The following is a 15896-nucleotide window of genomic DNA, read 5'->3' as shown; positions in this document are numbered from 1 at the left end:
TTAGCCTGTGCAGTCCGCACAGGCTAATCAGGGTCGACACTTTCCGCCTAAACTTGATTTTCGGCAAGAAGGGACTTCCTTGAAACTAAAAATACCATAAAAGCGGAAAGTGTCGTCCCTGATTAGCCTGTGCGGACTGCACAGGCTAATCTGGGACGACATTTTACGCACATGCATTAAGCCCAATTTTCTCAGAACAAGACACAAATGTGGCAATGTCCTTTTATATGTATAACATACCATTATAATACCGTAGTGCCAACATGACATTATACACGACATTATGATCATTAGATCACGACTTTAAGAAAAATATTCACTTTAGTCTCTACATTAATGTCTTTAACAATGTTTCCAGAAACAAAATAATATAAAACTAAAAATACGATCTACGATAGGTAGTGACCGTTCGATACCGTAAACTACGAGTAAACTGTATACAATTACCGATGTCTTTTTAAGTAACGAGTCACGAAAATTAACATTTTGTCTTAATTTCACAGTAGTGAAGTCGTTTAAAATAAACTGAAAGTCAATAATCAGCAAAACGTCATTTTTAGTTGCCCTAACGACAAGCGTATTCAATCGTTCTTGCGTAATTGAAGCTCGATAACTGTTTTTTCTTCAGAATTTTCAATTATGAAAAGGTCCGATCGCCTGTTTGTGATCATTAAGCATGTCTTAATTCAAAGTGCAGTCAAAACGTTTGGGTAAGAAGATTGAATCATGTTTTAACATCTGAGTCCATATGATGGCGATTCAGGTATTTTATCATACAAATCTTCAAACATTGATATAAAATAATTGGATTTGACCAGTCTTAGATTAGTCTAAAAAAATAAGTAAAGAAACATTTCGTTACAGGCATATGGGGCCCCTAAAACTCGCGGGACCCATAGGCAGGTGCCTACTCTGCCTACTGGGTATTCCGGGACTGGTCAGGATGGTTAGCATTCGATACAATTTCCCCCAAAAATACTGTGCTTTAAGATACATTTAAATAAAGGATTGAATAACCGAAAAAGGAAGTGCATATCGGTTTAATTTTACTGTTTTAACTTTTAAGCATTTGATTAAAGTTGTCATTGGTGTAAGCGTGTCGTTTACTAAATTGAGTGCATTTACGACTCCTGTTTAAGCTGTAATAGTGTCGTTAAGCCAATCTACGGTACTGTTTCAGTTGCAATCGATATTTTTATGTATGCCTCTTGTATGCCTTGAGTAATAATCAGTATTTTCGATTATTTAGTTGATGTGCGGCTTTAGTATATTTTTCACCGTGTGATAAGACTGAATGTCGACGCAATTTCTCACAGTTGAAGCACCGCGATCCGATTCTTTCCAGACATGAAAAATCGACCCGCCAAATACAAATGACGACTCACCCGCAAGGTCAATTTGTAACTTTTTATAGTAACGATATGTAAAATAAAACAATGTAACACATTGCTATGGTTTCTTAACAAAATATTTAATGTATAAGCAAGATATAAAAAGTGCAAAATAAGATATTTTGTATTAAAAAAAATGTTAAAAACTCAAACATAGTTTATCAATCTACATGTATAATATATTTTAAGCATTCTATAATACAGCACATATAATATTAACACTCACAAAGTTCGTAATACAATACGAATAACATTTGTCTCTACATATATTCTTCTCATTTGGCAAAGAGCCTGAACACATTGTGTAAATTAATTTTTATGCACTATGTCGTACCGGCCAGAGATTTTGTTAAAAATGCAAGCACTACTAAAGTCACTGTTAAGTCTATTCCGGTGATTGGACGATACCAAACGGTCCCGGTCGGAACTGATGTCGCCGATACGGCAAGAACACTAGGGGCGATTTAAGCCATTGTCGAAATTATAGAACGTTGCGACGCAAAAGAGGCTTCATCTGGTTGTTAGGCAAGACTAAGTTGCAGTACATCTTCGATGACAGACTCCGGGGAGGAAATAAAAAAATCCAAGCTTGGAGAATTGGAAGGTGTCTCAATAGCTGACTCATCGCAAGTTGTCGCGTTCAGAGGAACGTCGTCGATTCGACCATCGACACAATCTGCAAGAGTTTTTGTAGACCACTCAGTATTTTGTGTTTTGGAACAAACATAGACTTCAGCATCTGTAGCGAGCCCGCCATATTTTCATGAAAAGGTCTTGTTGAAGTTGTTAATCAACAGTGTATCATCCTGTTATTTCTAAAGCGCCGTCTTTACCAAGTTCAACACAATAGGGAATATCACGTAGACCGAACGCCTCTGTCTTTCCCCGTGTACTTTGTAGCGAGTAATTTCCCTATTTCTTCTTTGATACTTTTTTTAAATAATGCACTGGAAATCGCGTCTTTCTGCACGACAGGCTCGTGACTAATATGAACACTTAAAATATCAGAAATATAAATCACCTGTTAATAAAAGAACATTTAAGTTTTTCGTTATTGAATTGCATCTTTAACAGTGTGAAAAGAGTCACTGGTCGTCACATGATCATCTTTGTGAATGATTTACGAACATCTTTCTATATGTGTATCGTAAACACATGAAAATAATCAGTCACACACAAGTTGAGATTTTTATCACTCAGATCGTGTAGTTTGCTACCTTTAAATTAGTTTATCTTATATTCCTTACTCTATGGCGTTCGCTCTCCACCATCGCTATCGGATTGGTCCTGGAGAGATAATTCAGCTATCGTACTTAAATATTTTGGATCAGTTTGCTCATGAGATGCCTGTTCCTGAATCCCGTTAAATCCGTTTGTGATGTATGTGGACACGTCCGAGTGAAGTTCCCGGCGTACATTTCTTACGGGCACAGGCTCTACCGTTTCTCGGCCGTTTTGTAACAAAACGATAGATGACACTGGTAATATCCTAAGCTCTCGTCTGACAAGGCCCTGCTGGATCGCATTGTCAGAATGAGGTAGAAGAGGGAGCGCACAGGCTCCAAGCAAGGCATCAGTTTCTTCAGCTTGAACAGCCAAGTCAGATGGATCGACCGACGTTGGCTGCTGAACAGTATAATTCAGATAATGCGCAGGAATACAACCACGCTTTTGTAGAGCTACCAGATCTCCAATCAAACCATTTTTCATTAAAGCATTAGCAACGGCCTCAATGATTTCTGCCGGCTGCAATTTTCTTTGAAGCTCTGCAAACATTGCTTCAGTTGAATCTGCGCTTACCATGAATCTTTCCCTATTTATGCAAAATTAAGAACGGCGATTAAATTGCAAAACTATTTTCGTACAAGCAGCTCAGTTATGCAAACCTATTTTCGTACAAGCAACTGGGTTATGCAAACTATTTTCGTTACAATGTAAAAAAGAATTGTTTTAAAATAAAGTTATATTGATTTCGTAAAATATATAAATTAGCCGTATGTTTTAAGTTCCGTTTGCCAACTTAATCATATAAACTAGCTTGATCTCTTCATGTGACCAGTGCATTAGTAAGTAGGACGTGATCATAGAAACTCTAAAGGTTAATACTCGAAATATTCTTACTGTATAACTTTGCATAAGTATATAGGGCGTGATTCTAGAAATGCAAAAGGTTAAGACACGAACTATTCTTACTGTATAACTTGTCTGGTTCTTGCAAGTTGTTCACTGTTGCTAGAGAAGTATTCTTTGATTTCTTGTATCACCCGAGTATCATGTTCAGCCTGGAATTGAGGTTTTACCATAAAGTACTTACAACACTTGCAATGGCTTTCATTAGCCTAAAAGTGTGCACTTACAAGGACGCCCCAGCTAAATGTTACCTGACTCGACGATGGATGTGTTCAAGCATGTCTAATGTTTATGTTCAATATTTATGTGTTCTTTTATTAATATAAAATCTACTCATAATTTTTTATTGTAGGTATAGACTTTATCTTATGCGAAACTTACTAACCTCAATTGGAAGTCGATCACCATAACGCAGTTTTAATTCGTCAATTACCAGTCTGTTTTTCTTTATCTCATCCGATGAACTAGATTCTCGCCTACAGACGTCGACATCGAGCACGCAAGCGAAGGATTCAACCGCAATTCCACCCTGTGTCTGACATAGGTACCATTCTGACACTGTCGGTATGCACGGTTCACATTGCGCTGATCTCAGACGATCGCACTCTTCGCTGGTTTTCAGGACTGCATGCAACTCGGTTACCTTGAATCAAGCACGTATACGAAACTAATTGAGAAACTGTAAGTCACCATTTATTCACTAAATGGTAAATATTTCGGCAAAACGGAGTAACAAACTGAGAATAATCAGGATATTGTGTTTTATGTTCGATGTCACTTTCATCATTTAGTTTGTTAAATAGTTCGACAAAAAATGGAGTAAAATAATGGTAATTCTCAGAATAGTTTGTTTTATGTTTGTGTCACTTTCACGTTTTTCCGTACCAATTATAGTTGCCATCAAAGTCTTTGTAGGGATCTACAGAAATGTAATGCTCGGTAAACCCCTACCTGTTTGTCTTTAAACACCGCTTCATCCATGCAAGGCATCTGAACTGGGGTCCACAGGTTTCTATCATAGAACAACGAGGCTCGAATTTCGTCTCGTGCCTTAAGAGGCGTATCACGCGTTGTATGCGGTGTAGAAAGAACATCTTCCTTTTTTAGGACCCTTCCTTCCCTATCCTCTCGGGATATCAAGGCCTGTTAATAAAACAGCATATGTGATACAGAATTGCCCTATAGAACAATACTCAATAAACGACTATAATAATAACATAAATAACGATCAAATATATTATGTTTGAACCAAAAGATTTTAAACGGAAAATAAACTCGTAAATTTGTCCCAGAAAATACATACTTTTATTCGTTCACCTCTTAACTTTACCTGTTTATAATCCAGGAATTTCATGATGTCGTCCACGATGAACAGCGTCAGACGGACCTCTCGTCTTGGTGAGACCGGCTGCTCTATCTTCTTGTAAGACCCAAACACAAACGCTCTCATGGTGACGGGCCGATCGGCACTGATTGTGCAGTAGAATCCGGAGAAGGATTTCGTGTAGATGCGCACTTTATTCCCTGATGAAACCAGAAATAAAGTTGAGTGCATGTCATTTTATTGGCAAACATGATTTATGTGCATGCATTCCTGAATATAATACAAATATGATACGTCACTTCATAGTGTATTTCAAAGAGATATAGTTTATACGATACTTGTGTTCACAGCGTCGTTGACTTGAAATTTTGCTCACGTTTAACTTAACGAAAGAAAATATATGTTCAAAGAACTTTCAAAAGAAAATGATTATATTAATTCATAGATACTTACCGTCAAAAAGAAAATAATTATATTAATTCATAGATACTTACCGTCAACAACAAAATGCGCATCAGTATGTTCGTTAAGTTTTGATTTCATAGGCAGTTCAATTTTGTCTGGAACTACGTTTAGGCCTTCATCAGACTGAAACTTCCACACGCGCAACTGCGAAGGGTCTCCGATAAAGGGTAACGCAACAACCGCATAGTCACATAGCTGGTCACACCCCGGTAGGAAATACTCGACTGTAGGCGAAGCCAAATCCAGATCGTCTGGGATATCCATTTTATGGCGGATCGTTGGGATGTTGTCGAAACTGCAGCAGTGAACATCGATTGGATGTTTCCGGAGTTGACTCAAAGGAAGGGTCATACGAGATTCTGAGTTTGGAATGTTCACAGTTGCGTTCGATTCTGTAGCCAAGACTCGGTGGGAATAGGGTTGTCCAAAAACGTTTTTCTTATTCGTCTGTGCAATTTCAACCGTTTGTGTTTCGGAGTCAACGAAGTAATCTGATACATTATTAAAGAAATACACGCGTTGTTTTTCCAACCCGAGGGGAACCGACTCGGCATCAACATTCATGCTTGCTTCTTTCAAAAAACAGTTCGAGGGTAACGTGATAATATTATCGATTGAAGCGGATCTGTATTGTTCCAATTCGTGACTTTTATAGCAGCTTAATCGTGTACATCTGTTTGCAAGCTTTTTTCGATTAGGTTTGCTCAAAATACCTTTCTTCATCAGCACAAAACAAAGCAAGATTCCAACTGAAAATACCAGATATGATGAATCATTATATACATGTTATATATTTTAAATTGCTGTAGGTCTTGGGTAAACTTATAGTTTTAAATTGTTTGCATTGATTCTATTCCTTGCTACGTCCTCGAGAAAGACGAAAATATATCACAGTTTGTATATATAGAGGCAACCAATTATGTTCTTTTAGTTTAAGCAATGTGTTTTAAAAGAAGAACGATGTTTTAAATGTTGCTCAAATCATGTTGTACACAACAATTAAAAGTATTCAAAGAAAATGATAGAGATATTCTTGCTTTTCATACGGTCTAAAGTCTTAAGAACTTTCGGATGGATATGGTCTCGTTGTTTGTTACACAGACCTGTTTATACTCATTTTCTGCTACATGTTGTAGTAGGACAACCTACCTCCACTGGATGCTGCAACTCCAACGACGATTATACCGCCCACTAATCCTTTAACAAGCTCCTCGGGATATTTATCATCTCCAATAAAAGAGGAGAAATAGGCGTATATATCTTTTACGAGCATACATTTATTAATAAAAACAATATGCTACTTCTTTTATTTCTCAACGGTCTAATATCCATCAGAACAACGAAACATACTCGAAAAATATGATACATTTAAGTGAACCACAATCTTGAATTGATAAAATGTTTTCAGTGGGATGGGCACTTACGTTTTTCTGACAATTTGCTTTACGACCTCATTGTATATATTAATTATTACGCTTAAACATATATTTGTTATTTTGTAAGATAACTTACTAATACTTCAACATTTTACCAACGCACCAAATCGTTAAATGCTGGTTAGTTCCATGATCTTATTAATACAATATATGGGAATTCAAATAAAGTTTAAGGGAATGGCTGTGAGAATGAATGTTATGCAGTATGAAAAGACTAAATTGAAACGATAAATTAACGTTATTTTATAGAAAAATAGAAACGGACTGTACAAAGAGTGAACTTAACCTATATGCAAGTGTCATGGAAAAATATTAAAGGTTTACCGGGTTCGACACGTGTCTGGGTTGTATTACTACAACAAATCTGTGAAGCATGTACATATGTGTGAGACCCGCAGCATGATGTACAATGTGCCTTGGAATAAACGCCATCTTGGCAGCAGATTTGAGTGACTTTGTCAATGGCCTCAGTTCCGCAACACGTAGTGTTAACAGAGGGTTGTTTGCGCAGTAGGCCATCGCAGCATATTTCACCATGGCTTGCATTAAACTTGAAACTACCGCAACATCCTATATCTCCAGTACTGAAAGAAAGAAGAGTTCTGTCTGGTCTCATAATTTTCCTTTTGTATATTGTATTTGTGAAAAAAGTCTTCAGTTTTCATGCGTTTATATTTCACGTTAAACACGCGCATACGTTGAGTGGTCCATGGGATATGGTAGTCGTACCACAAAATATATATAACGAAATCTTAAAATTTCACCAGAAAAGAAAGTGCTGTTTTAATGTCAACATGTATTTGCTTAAAGTAAGTAACAACACATCCTTTACTCTAACAATAGCGCTTGTGAAAGGTAATGAAAAAGAAAATAATTTGAGCAGTTTAATTTCATGTAAAATATTTTATGCGACATGATTTTCAACAGTCACAACAACAATCAAAGGTCAAATAAAGCATCCCATGAAAATCTGTGAAGCGCACTACAACAAAAACGTGCTTACGCGTCAATTATTTCCTCCCCGCAACAAATCTGCTTCCGACTATCAATAATAATTCCCTTGCAACAAGCTTGATCGGACGAGGTCCTTGAATGAAGTCCATGGCAACATAACTGCAGACAAAAAGGATCAATATGGATACTTCAAAGGAAAAAGAGGATAGAAAGAAAAGTATTATGAATAACATATTCCAATCATTGAGAATAAAATCAATAAAAACAAGTGCCTTGTTCTTATGACAAATCAATAAAAACAAGTGCCTTGTTCTTATGACAATATGTGTAAGACTTTGATCAAATGCCGAACAAAATACTCATTTAAGTTCATATGCTTTTTTAAAGAGGCAATTTGAAATAGAAATATTTGAATGAAAGAGATATATGTGTGTTTCATTCAGATATTTGTATCCACCGATTATAATGATAACCCTACCAAAGCTAAACACTTACTTGCAACAATGGGTCATAATGCTCTATTCTAGCCGAATGGTTGTGATAACCTAGACAAACTGTAACAGAAGCAGAAAGTGATAAGTCATAATACAGTAAAACTACACCAATAAATTATATTTTTTATCATTTGCCAATTATTACCAGAATCCTTTTCTTATTCGATGTCCATGAACACAAACGATATTGGTTTAAGATAGCGTTGCTCTAACATTTGGAATATATCAAAACAAATAAAGTAATTCATGAATTAAGTAAGTTCTACAAATACCGACTTTTTATGACATACTATGAGTCAATATTTAACTTTTTATAAATAACGTACAGCTTGAGTTGTAATATGAGAACATACTTTTCACTGAGCTTATACTTTTGGTACATCTGTTCAATCCCTTTTGAATTGCTATTCTTTAAAAGCAATAAATGGTCCCAAAAGTTGTATATACCCCCACCAAAGAACATAAAAACCCTGATCATTGGTGGCATAATATAAATGGAAACTGACTATGTGATCGCTGTTTTCCTTCTGTTGAATACGTGTTTTCGTTTGTCATCTGGGAGGGAAGAATGGTATAGTCCTGAAAATAATTAATCATATTACAATATGCAACTGGTCCAGTTTAATTAAAGGTGCAAACAATGTAAACGCTGTTTTTGACATTGCAGAAAACGTCGCTCGTTTTAAATGGTGTCTTTTTTACGGAATTTAATGCAGACAATAACAACTACAAAATAAATCGTGTACTTCTTCAACCACAACAACAACTACTACTACGACCTCTACTCTTCTAAGGTTTTCAGCTTCTCCATTCAATTCCTAGAATATCCAGATTTCAATATATACAATCATCATTACATTAAAATATAAGTTACTTCACGAGTGACTGATTGAATACAAATAAAAAACACTCACGAGCATTTATTTAATAAAACCATGATTTTTAATTGTATGTTTATTAAAACAATATATTTTTCTTTGTATGCTATTAATATCTGCGACTTTTTCTGTTATAATACAACACAATATTACTCAACACAACATGAACTATTCTTATACCAGCTTACCTCCGATACAATTGCAGCGCACGGAAACACAATCAAATACACCACTAGTGTTCTGTACATTCTGAAATCAGTAAATGTCTTTTGAGTGTGTCGTCGACGTGCTATTATATGGGAAATAAACAGTATTTATTTTTATTTCAGTTTATTTTGGTGGATTTCCATATTGGGATCCCATGTTAAAATGACTTGTCGGATTTCCCCCACAATGTCTTAACATGTAAATTTTAGAAATTGTATCATAGGTTACACAACCGTCAATTGCGCGAATTTCATAAAATAATCTAATACAAGGATAGCAACCGAAGGCACGATTGTACTCACTTTGCAAAATTAACAAATTACTTTTGTTAAAAACATAAACAAAATTAACCTGAAGTTAACTTACTTAGGCGAATCCGAAAGAGGCATTGAGAATTGAACACTGTATTTAGTTAAACATAAGAGGGTCTTGTGCATTACAAGCGCGTTTAAGCTACTTCATTTACAAATACAGTGCATTTGCGTGTTAATATTTAGCGACACAAAGTAACACAATTGTATTTGATAATATTAAAAAGTACACTAACATTTAGTATTAACGGGTAATATTGGTTTAAAAACATGTAAAATAAGGTAAATAAATGGACACCTACTGGAACCAACGTCATCCCACCATGTCTGATTTCATCACATTCTTGGTAAATAATAAATCATGTTTGGGAAACCATAGACTATTTATAACAAAATAGTACACAGCTCATCACTTGAGGTGTATTTTCTGAAAATGCTATTTTGAGAAAAAGTAGGGACGATGATCTGAAAGCTTGTTTAGTGGATACGATAAATACTTATTATTACCTTTAATAAGGGAAGATATAAATTACACCAATTATTTTCAAAATATTATAAGACACAAATGAAAATATGCGTAACTTTATAAATTTTGAAATATAAATGCGAATAAATCTTAACGCAGAAAGAAAAACACTAGACAGAGATAATAAGTCAGGCCCGTAGCCAGGGTTTTGAAAAGGGGGGTGCGAATTTTTTGCCATCGACGATTGTTATTTAGCAACGAATGGGCAAAGGGGGTATGTGTGGGGGAGGGGGGATGTTCAACCTGCAGTCGGGGGCTTAGGCGGTCCTCCCCCAAGACAATTTTGAAACGTAAACTCCTGAATTCTGGTCACTTTTTAACTGTATTTAGAGACTGAAATTATAGAGAATTTTTTATATGAAATATCACTTTCATGGACCATACTCAGTGACTGGTCGATATGAATATGATCTAACATACATGTTTTCCCCACCATGTTTTTCAATAACCACCTTTCCGATCAGTCATGGAAATACATCATTTTATACGCTGTTTAACCCGACTCTAGTATGCGCGCACACGCTTTGTTTACATATGCAACAACAAATTTATAGAATGTAAAATCAATAATAAGAACGGTATAAAATATCATTATTTCTTGGATTCTTGATAAAATTTGTGTGTTTTACAATTCCAACATTCTACCATTCATAAATCGAGCAAATTAAATGGAAATATTTGACTTGATTTCAAAACAATTGTTTGTCTGCTACTATGGATAATACTAGCGGCCAAGCATTTCTCTAAACGTGCTAATAGTGTATTGTACAACAAACACTGATTAACAAGACTGGGTCTTCTCTAATGTGCATCAATACTAAAAAGAAATTAAAATGGTATAACTGGTTACTTAAATTTTTTTAAACTATTTTTAACAAATAAGTTATCTTTTTCTAAACGAATTTCAGAAACATATAACAATTCAGGCCTCATTAAGACCCTTTAACCATAAACTTCTGGCCCTATGGTCTCAAAGTCCTTAATAATGTATACCAGGACGTTGAAGAAAAAAAGATGTACTTATTTGCCCATTATATGCTCAAGAACCGTCACAGGTTAAATGATATTAAACGATAACGTCCATCTGATCATATGTTATAACGTTTTAATTTCATTATAACAACTGTTTAAGAGTAGGACATTCCTAGTGTCACGTTTGGCATAATTAAAATATTGTGGAAAGTGGAGCAGAACAGATGCCATTTAGTGTTGGTTAACTACAAAAACAGCTAGCTTTGTAACAATGATTTGTTTTCTTGTCATTCAACAAAAAAATATCATGACTTGAGCATAGCTGATATTTTTTGCTGGACATCCCTTTAGGGGATCCGAAAATGGTTGTACGGGGATATAACAAAAAGCCAAAGCAGTCTGTCGAAAATGCTGCGCACAATGTGTTATTGTAAATCGTGGTATAATGCAAAGTTATTAACCAGTGACTCATTAGTCTTCGGCAATAGTCGAAGGGTGTCCTTTGATTTCAGTCATTTTCGGAAGCTGATATAACATTCCGTTAATAATCATCTAAAATGGGTTTTCTTTTTTATAAGATTATTTATTTATTGAAGTTAATCAAATTGTTTTCCAGCCATTTAGATAATTGTCGAAAAAGGTTATTGGACTGGGATTTCAACCCACAATAAGTAGGCTTCAACAGTTTGTTATGATATCTATTACAGTTATAGCTTTTACAGACATTAAAAACGATGACAAAGGTTCCAAAACAATCATTTAGTATCAAATATCTATAAATAAGTATCGATTTTATACGGATTAGAGTGCCAAATTAATAATTTTTCATTATGAAGAAAACAAATATATATTTGTAACAAAGATCCCAATTCCATTTTGCCCGGACCGGCTTCTTATATCTTCTAAAATTTTGCTGTCACAACTTCTGTTGATTTCAACAATTCTTCGGTTAAAACTTGTAAACAAAAATCACGCGTCATCTTGGAAATTACTTAATCGAGAAATTAATTATATGGTGACCTGTCGGTTGCATATTGAATACAACATTATTTTAACGCTTAAATACGAATACTCATTGTATTCATGGAAAAAATAAATAACAGTTTTTGCATCCAATAAAGTTGGGTGCGACTTGTAGTACAATTTTTTTACTCGTCCAAAAAGATTAGGTGCGAACGCACCCAACGCACCCCCCCCCCCCCCCCTGGCTACGGGTATGAAAGTATTGTAATATACTTTATCCCCGCGCTTTTTGAAAAGCGTGGGGATATTGTGGTTATTTCCGCCGTCTGTCCGTCCGTCCTGGCCACTATCTCCTCTTACACTATTAGCACTAGAACCTTGAAACTTACACACATGGTAGCTATGGGCATATGTGCGACCGTGCACTTTTTTTAATTTTGATCTGACCGCTTGGTCAAAAGTTATGGGGGTTGGAGTGGGTCTGGGTCAGAGATTTTCACTCATTTTTTATGCTATTTTACATTAACTTCTTCATTTCTACACCGATTTAATTTCTACACCGATTTACTTCAAATTGATACTGAACATCTATTATAACAATACGGTCAATCTCAACTATGCACGGCCAGATTAACAACCCTGAGGCGCTCCCTGCGTCAAACATGCGGTGTAGGGATACGCGTCGGCCTCTGCCGCGCCATTTCTAGTTTAAAATTGTTGTTTGTTATTCCCACGCTTTTTGAAAAGCGTGGGGATATTGTAGTTATCTCCGGCGTCTGTCCGTCTGTCCGTCCGTTTGTCCTGGCCACTATTTTACATTTACTTCTTTATGTCTACACAGATTTACTTGAAATTGAAACTGAACATCTCTTTTGACAATACGGTCAATCTCAACTATGCATGGCCCCATTACCAACCCTGGGGCGCCCCCTGGGTCAAAAGTTTTTGGGGTTGGGTGGAGATGGGTAATAGATTTTCACTCATTTTTTTATGTTATTTTACATTAACTTCTTCATTTCTACACCGATTTACTTCAAAATGATACTGAAGATCTCTTATGACAATACGGTCAATCTCAACTATGCATGGCCCCATTACCAACCCTGGGGCGCCCCGCCCACAGAGACCACACCCACCAAAAATTGCCTTTTACTATAATTTCTTCATTTCTACACCGATTCACTTCAAACTGTTACTGAACCTCTCTTATGACAAATCGGCCAATCTCAACTATGCATGGCCCCATTACCAACCCTTGGGCGCCCTGCCCACATAGAATAACCCACCCAAAATTGCCTTTTACTATAATTTCTTCATTTCTACACCGTTTTACTTCAAATTGATACTGAACTTCTCTTATGACAATACGGTCAATCTCAACTATGCATGGCCCCATTACCAACCCTGGGGCGCCCCTCCCACATAGGCCACACCCACCAAAAATTGCCTTTTACTATAATTTCTTCATTTCTACACCGATTCACTTCTGATTGATACTGAACTTCTCTTTTGACAATACGGTCAATCTCAACTATGCATGGCCCCATTTCCAACCCTGGGGCGCCTCTGGGTCAAACATGAGGCGTGGGGATACGCGTCGGCCTCTGCCGCGCCATTTCTAGTTTGTAATTATCGTTCTATCAAAAATTATAACGCTGATAGCGTCGTTAGACTGTGGCCAAGAAAACAAAATAGTTCAAGACAATGATTATTGATTAATTAGCCCATAATTTTTTGTTTGAATTAAATTCAATTTCACTCTCTGTTCACGCATAGATTTCCTTAACACAATCATGAAGATGCACGCTCGGGTTTTGAGATATTGGTATAATGTATATGTTAGCCTGCTAACTTCAATCCTACCGTAATTTTACTAAAATGTAAGAACTTTTTGAAAATGTTTGACTTTGCTTTATAGCTTAAACGCGTTTCCAGCACGTTTTATTTTATATTTTTGGATAATATCGGACAGAAATACTCGATACTAATTACATGTTTTTATATGTTAGATCCAACAAGCATTTTATTCTTTACAACACTATAGGTTAAGTCATCGGCAAAACCAACAACGCGTGTCATGTGTTATTCAATTCATCCAACAAGTATTTTATTCTGTACTACACTATACCTTAAGTCATTGGCAAAACCAGCAACACGTGTCATGTGTTATTCCTAAAAATGATTTTTGTAAACCCGATCATAAGTGAATGATTTTTTGGGATCCTGCATTCAGTAAATTTAGTAAACTTTTATGTATGTAGTTTATTCATTACAAATTACTGTACTTTTAAATTATGCTTTCATGTGTTTCAAGTTACAAGTTGTAAGGTGGTATGAACGAAAGGATGAACATAAAATCTCTAAACATTTTTTTGGCTGTCCGATGACCGCAGTTGTCGTTACACGAGCGTCCGTTCGTAGGGCTCAAGAAAAAGGAAATAAAATACGATATAAATTTGAGTTTTGAGGAAAAAAAACGCCCCGTTTTTCTTGATTTTCGAAGAATTGAAATCATTCAATGAGTGTTAATGTAAAAACAAGATCCTTAAACAATAAATCTTCACATGGTATATTAATACATGAATCTAAACCTTACCTCTTAAATAACATTACATATTTGATTAAGATAGTCCATGCACTTGCAGCATTAATATAGTTACACTTTGTTAAATATTATTGCACATAGTTATTGAACGATGCATCGTTGTTATTACTTTCGATTTCTGCAATTAGGCGCAATTTGCAACCGAGGCATTCGCGCTTTTACTTTCGATTTCTACTAATCATCTCAACTTGTAAAACAAACAGAACCCACTTACAGTGTAGTTTCATTTACACGCTACACGTTCATAATCGTTTCCGTGTCAAGCAACACGATCTTATAGAGAATACTAGGTTAGTAATGAATAGATAAGTTACAGATTTAGTGGTGCTAACAAAGCCTAAACCACGAACCTTGGCCACTGGCCAGTGGTTCAGATGTTCTGCCGAGCTAATAAACTTTTTTGTATTAAAATAGTTTTTTTATCAAATCACATTTTGCATTTTTTCTCTTCATGTCGAAAGTATGCAAAAAACATGGAAAGTTACTATAAAATTTAATTAAGTAATGTAAATAAACACAATGGCTTCACTATACTGCGCGTGTTTGATGCATATTTACAGTTTTTAAAAATGAAAAAGTATCAAATGTTTTTTTCCAATAATGTGTTCATAAATATTATATAAAATCAAAAAAGAAAGGATTTAGCTTCTAGTTTATTTTTTTAACGATAAGGTATCCATTTACCTTTCATGATTTATCTTGGAACGGTAAAACAGGTTGATTAAACAGTTCGAATTTCATGTGCTGTAGAGAGTTTACACATTTTAACTTTATGCGAAGTAGAAGATGCAACACTTTGAATTGACGATTTTTAACAAATGAACAAGTTAAAATTGTTGCGTAGTAGAAAATGCAATAATTTAAAGGTTCGTATAACGAAATACAACATTTTAAATTTGGTGCGTACAAGAAAATACAACCTTTTCATATGCTGTGCTGTAGGAAATACAACATTTCCAATTGTGTGCGTAGCTGAAAATAAACTCCTTTAATATGATGAGAAGCACACAATAAATACTTTTAATGAAGTCATTAGTAGAAAATGCAACACTTTCAATGAAGTCCTTAGTAGAAAATGCAACACTTTTAATGAAGTCCGTAGTAGAAAATACAACACTTTCAATGAAGTCCGTAGTAGAAAATATTGTACTATGAATTTGGTGCGTAGTGGAAGATGCAACACTTTTAATGTGTTGCTTTGTAGCTTTAGCTTGTTCAATATACAGGGTGCAGGATCATA

General features: G+C 35.4%; 1 protein-coding gene across 3 annotated transcripts; it reads right to left on the bottom strand.

The window, feature by feature from the left end:
- Positions 1–1450: 1450 nt before the first annotated feature.
- LOC127855770 (uncharacterized) lies at positions 1451–14811 on the bottom strand. 3 transcript variants are annotated; one of them, XM_052391572.1, is made up of 13 exons: positions 14648–14811; positions 9261–9321; positions 8701–8773; positions 8196–8254; positions 7750–7859; positions 7071–7330; positions 6460–6537; positions 5340–6059; positions 4852–5045; positions 4473–4664; positions 3907–4164; positions 3585–3673; positions 1451–3204 (listed from the first exon to the last, which is right to left on the bottom strand). In XM_052391572.1, exons 1-13 carry the CDS (start codon positions 14659–14661, stop codon positions 2640–2642), a joined length of 2673 nt encoding a protein of 890 aa, XP_052247532.1. In that variant the 5' UTR covers positions 14662–14811; the 3' UTR covers positions 1451–2639. The 3 variants fall into 3 exon arrangements, with proteins under 3 accessions (XP_052247532.1, XP_052247531.1, XP_052247533.1); XM_052391571.1 differs by having other exon boundaries at positions 6460–6541; positions 7072–7330; XM_052391573.1 differs by lacking the exon at positions 14648–14811 and adding an exon at positions 9893–9980 and having other exon boundaries at positions 6460–6541; positions 7072–7330.
- Between the last annotated feature and the right edge of the window lie 1085 nt (positions 14812–15896).

The sequence above is a fragment of the Dreissena polymorpha genome, chromosome 13 (genome assembly GCF_020536995.1).
Source record: "Dreissena polymorpha isolate Duluth1 chromosome 13, UMN_Dpol_1.0, whole genome shotgun sequence".
Taxonomy (NCBI): Eukaryota; Metazoa; Mollusca; class Bivalvia; order Myida; family Dreissenidae; genus Dreissena; species Dreissena polymorpha.
Note: the sequence above shows the minus strand (reverse complement) of the source record. Positions and strands in the feature narration are given on the sequence as shown.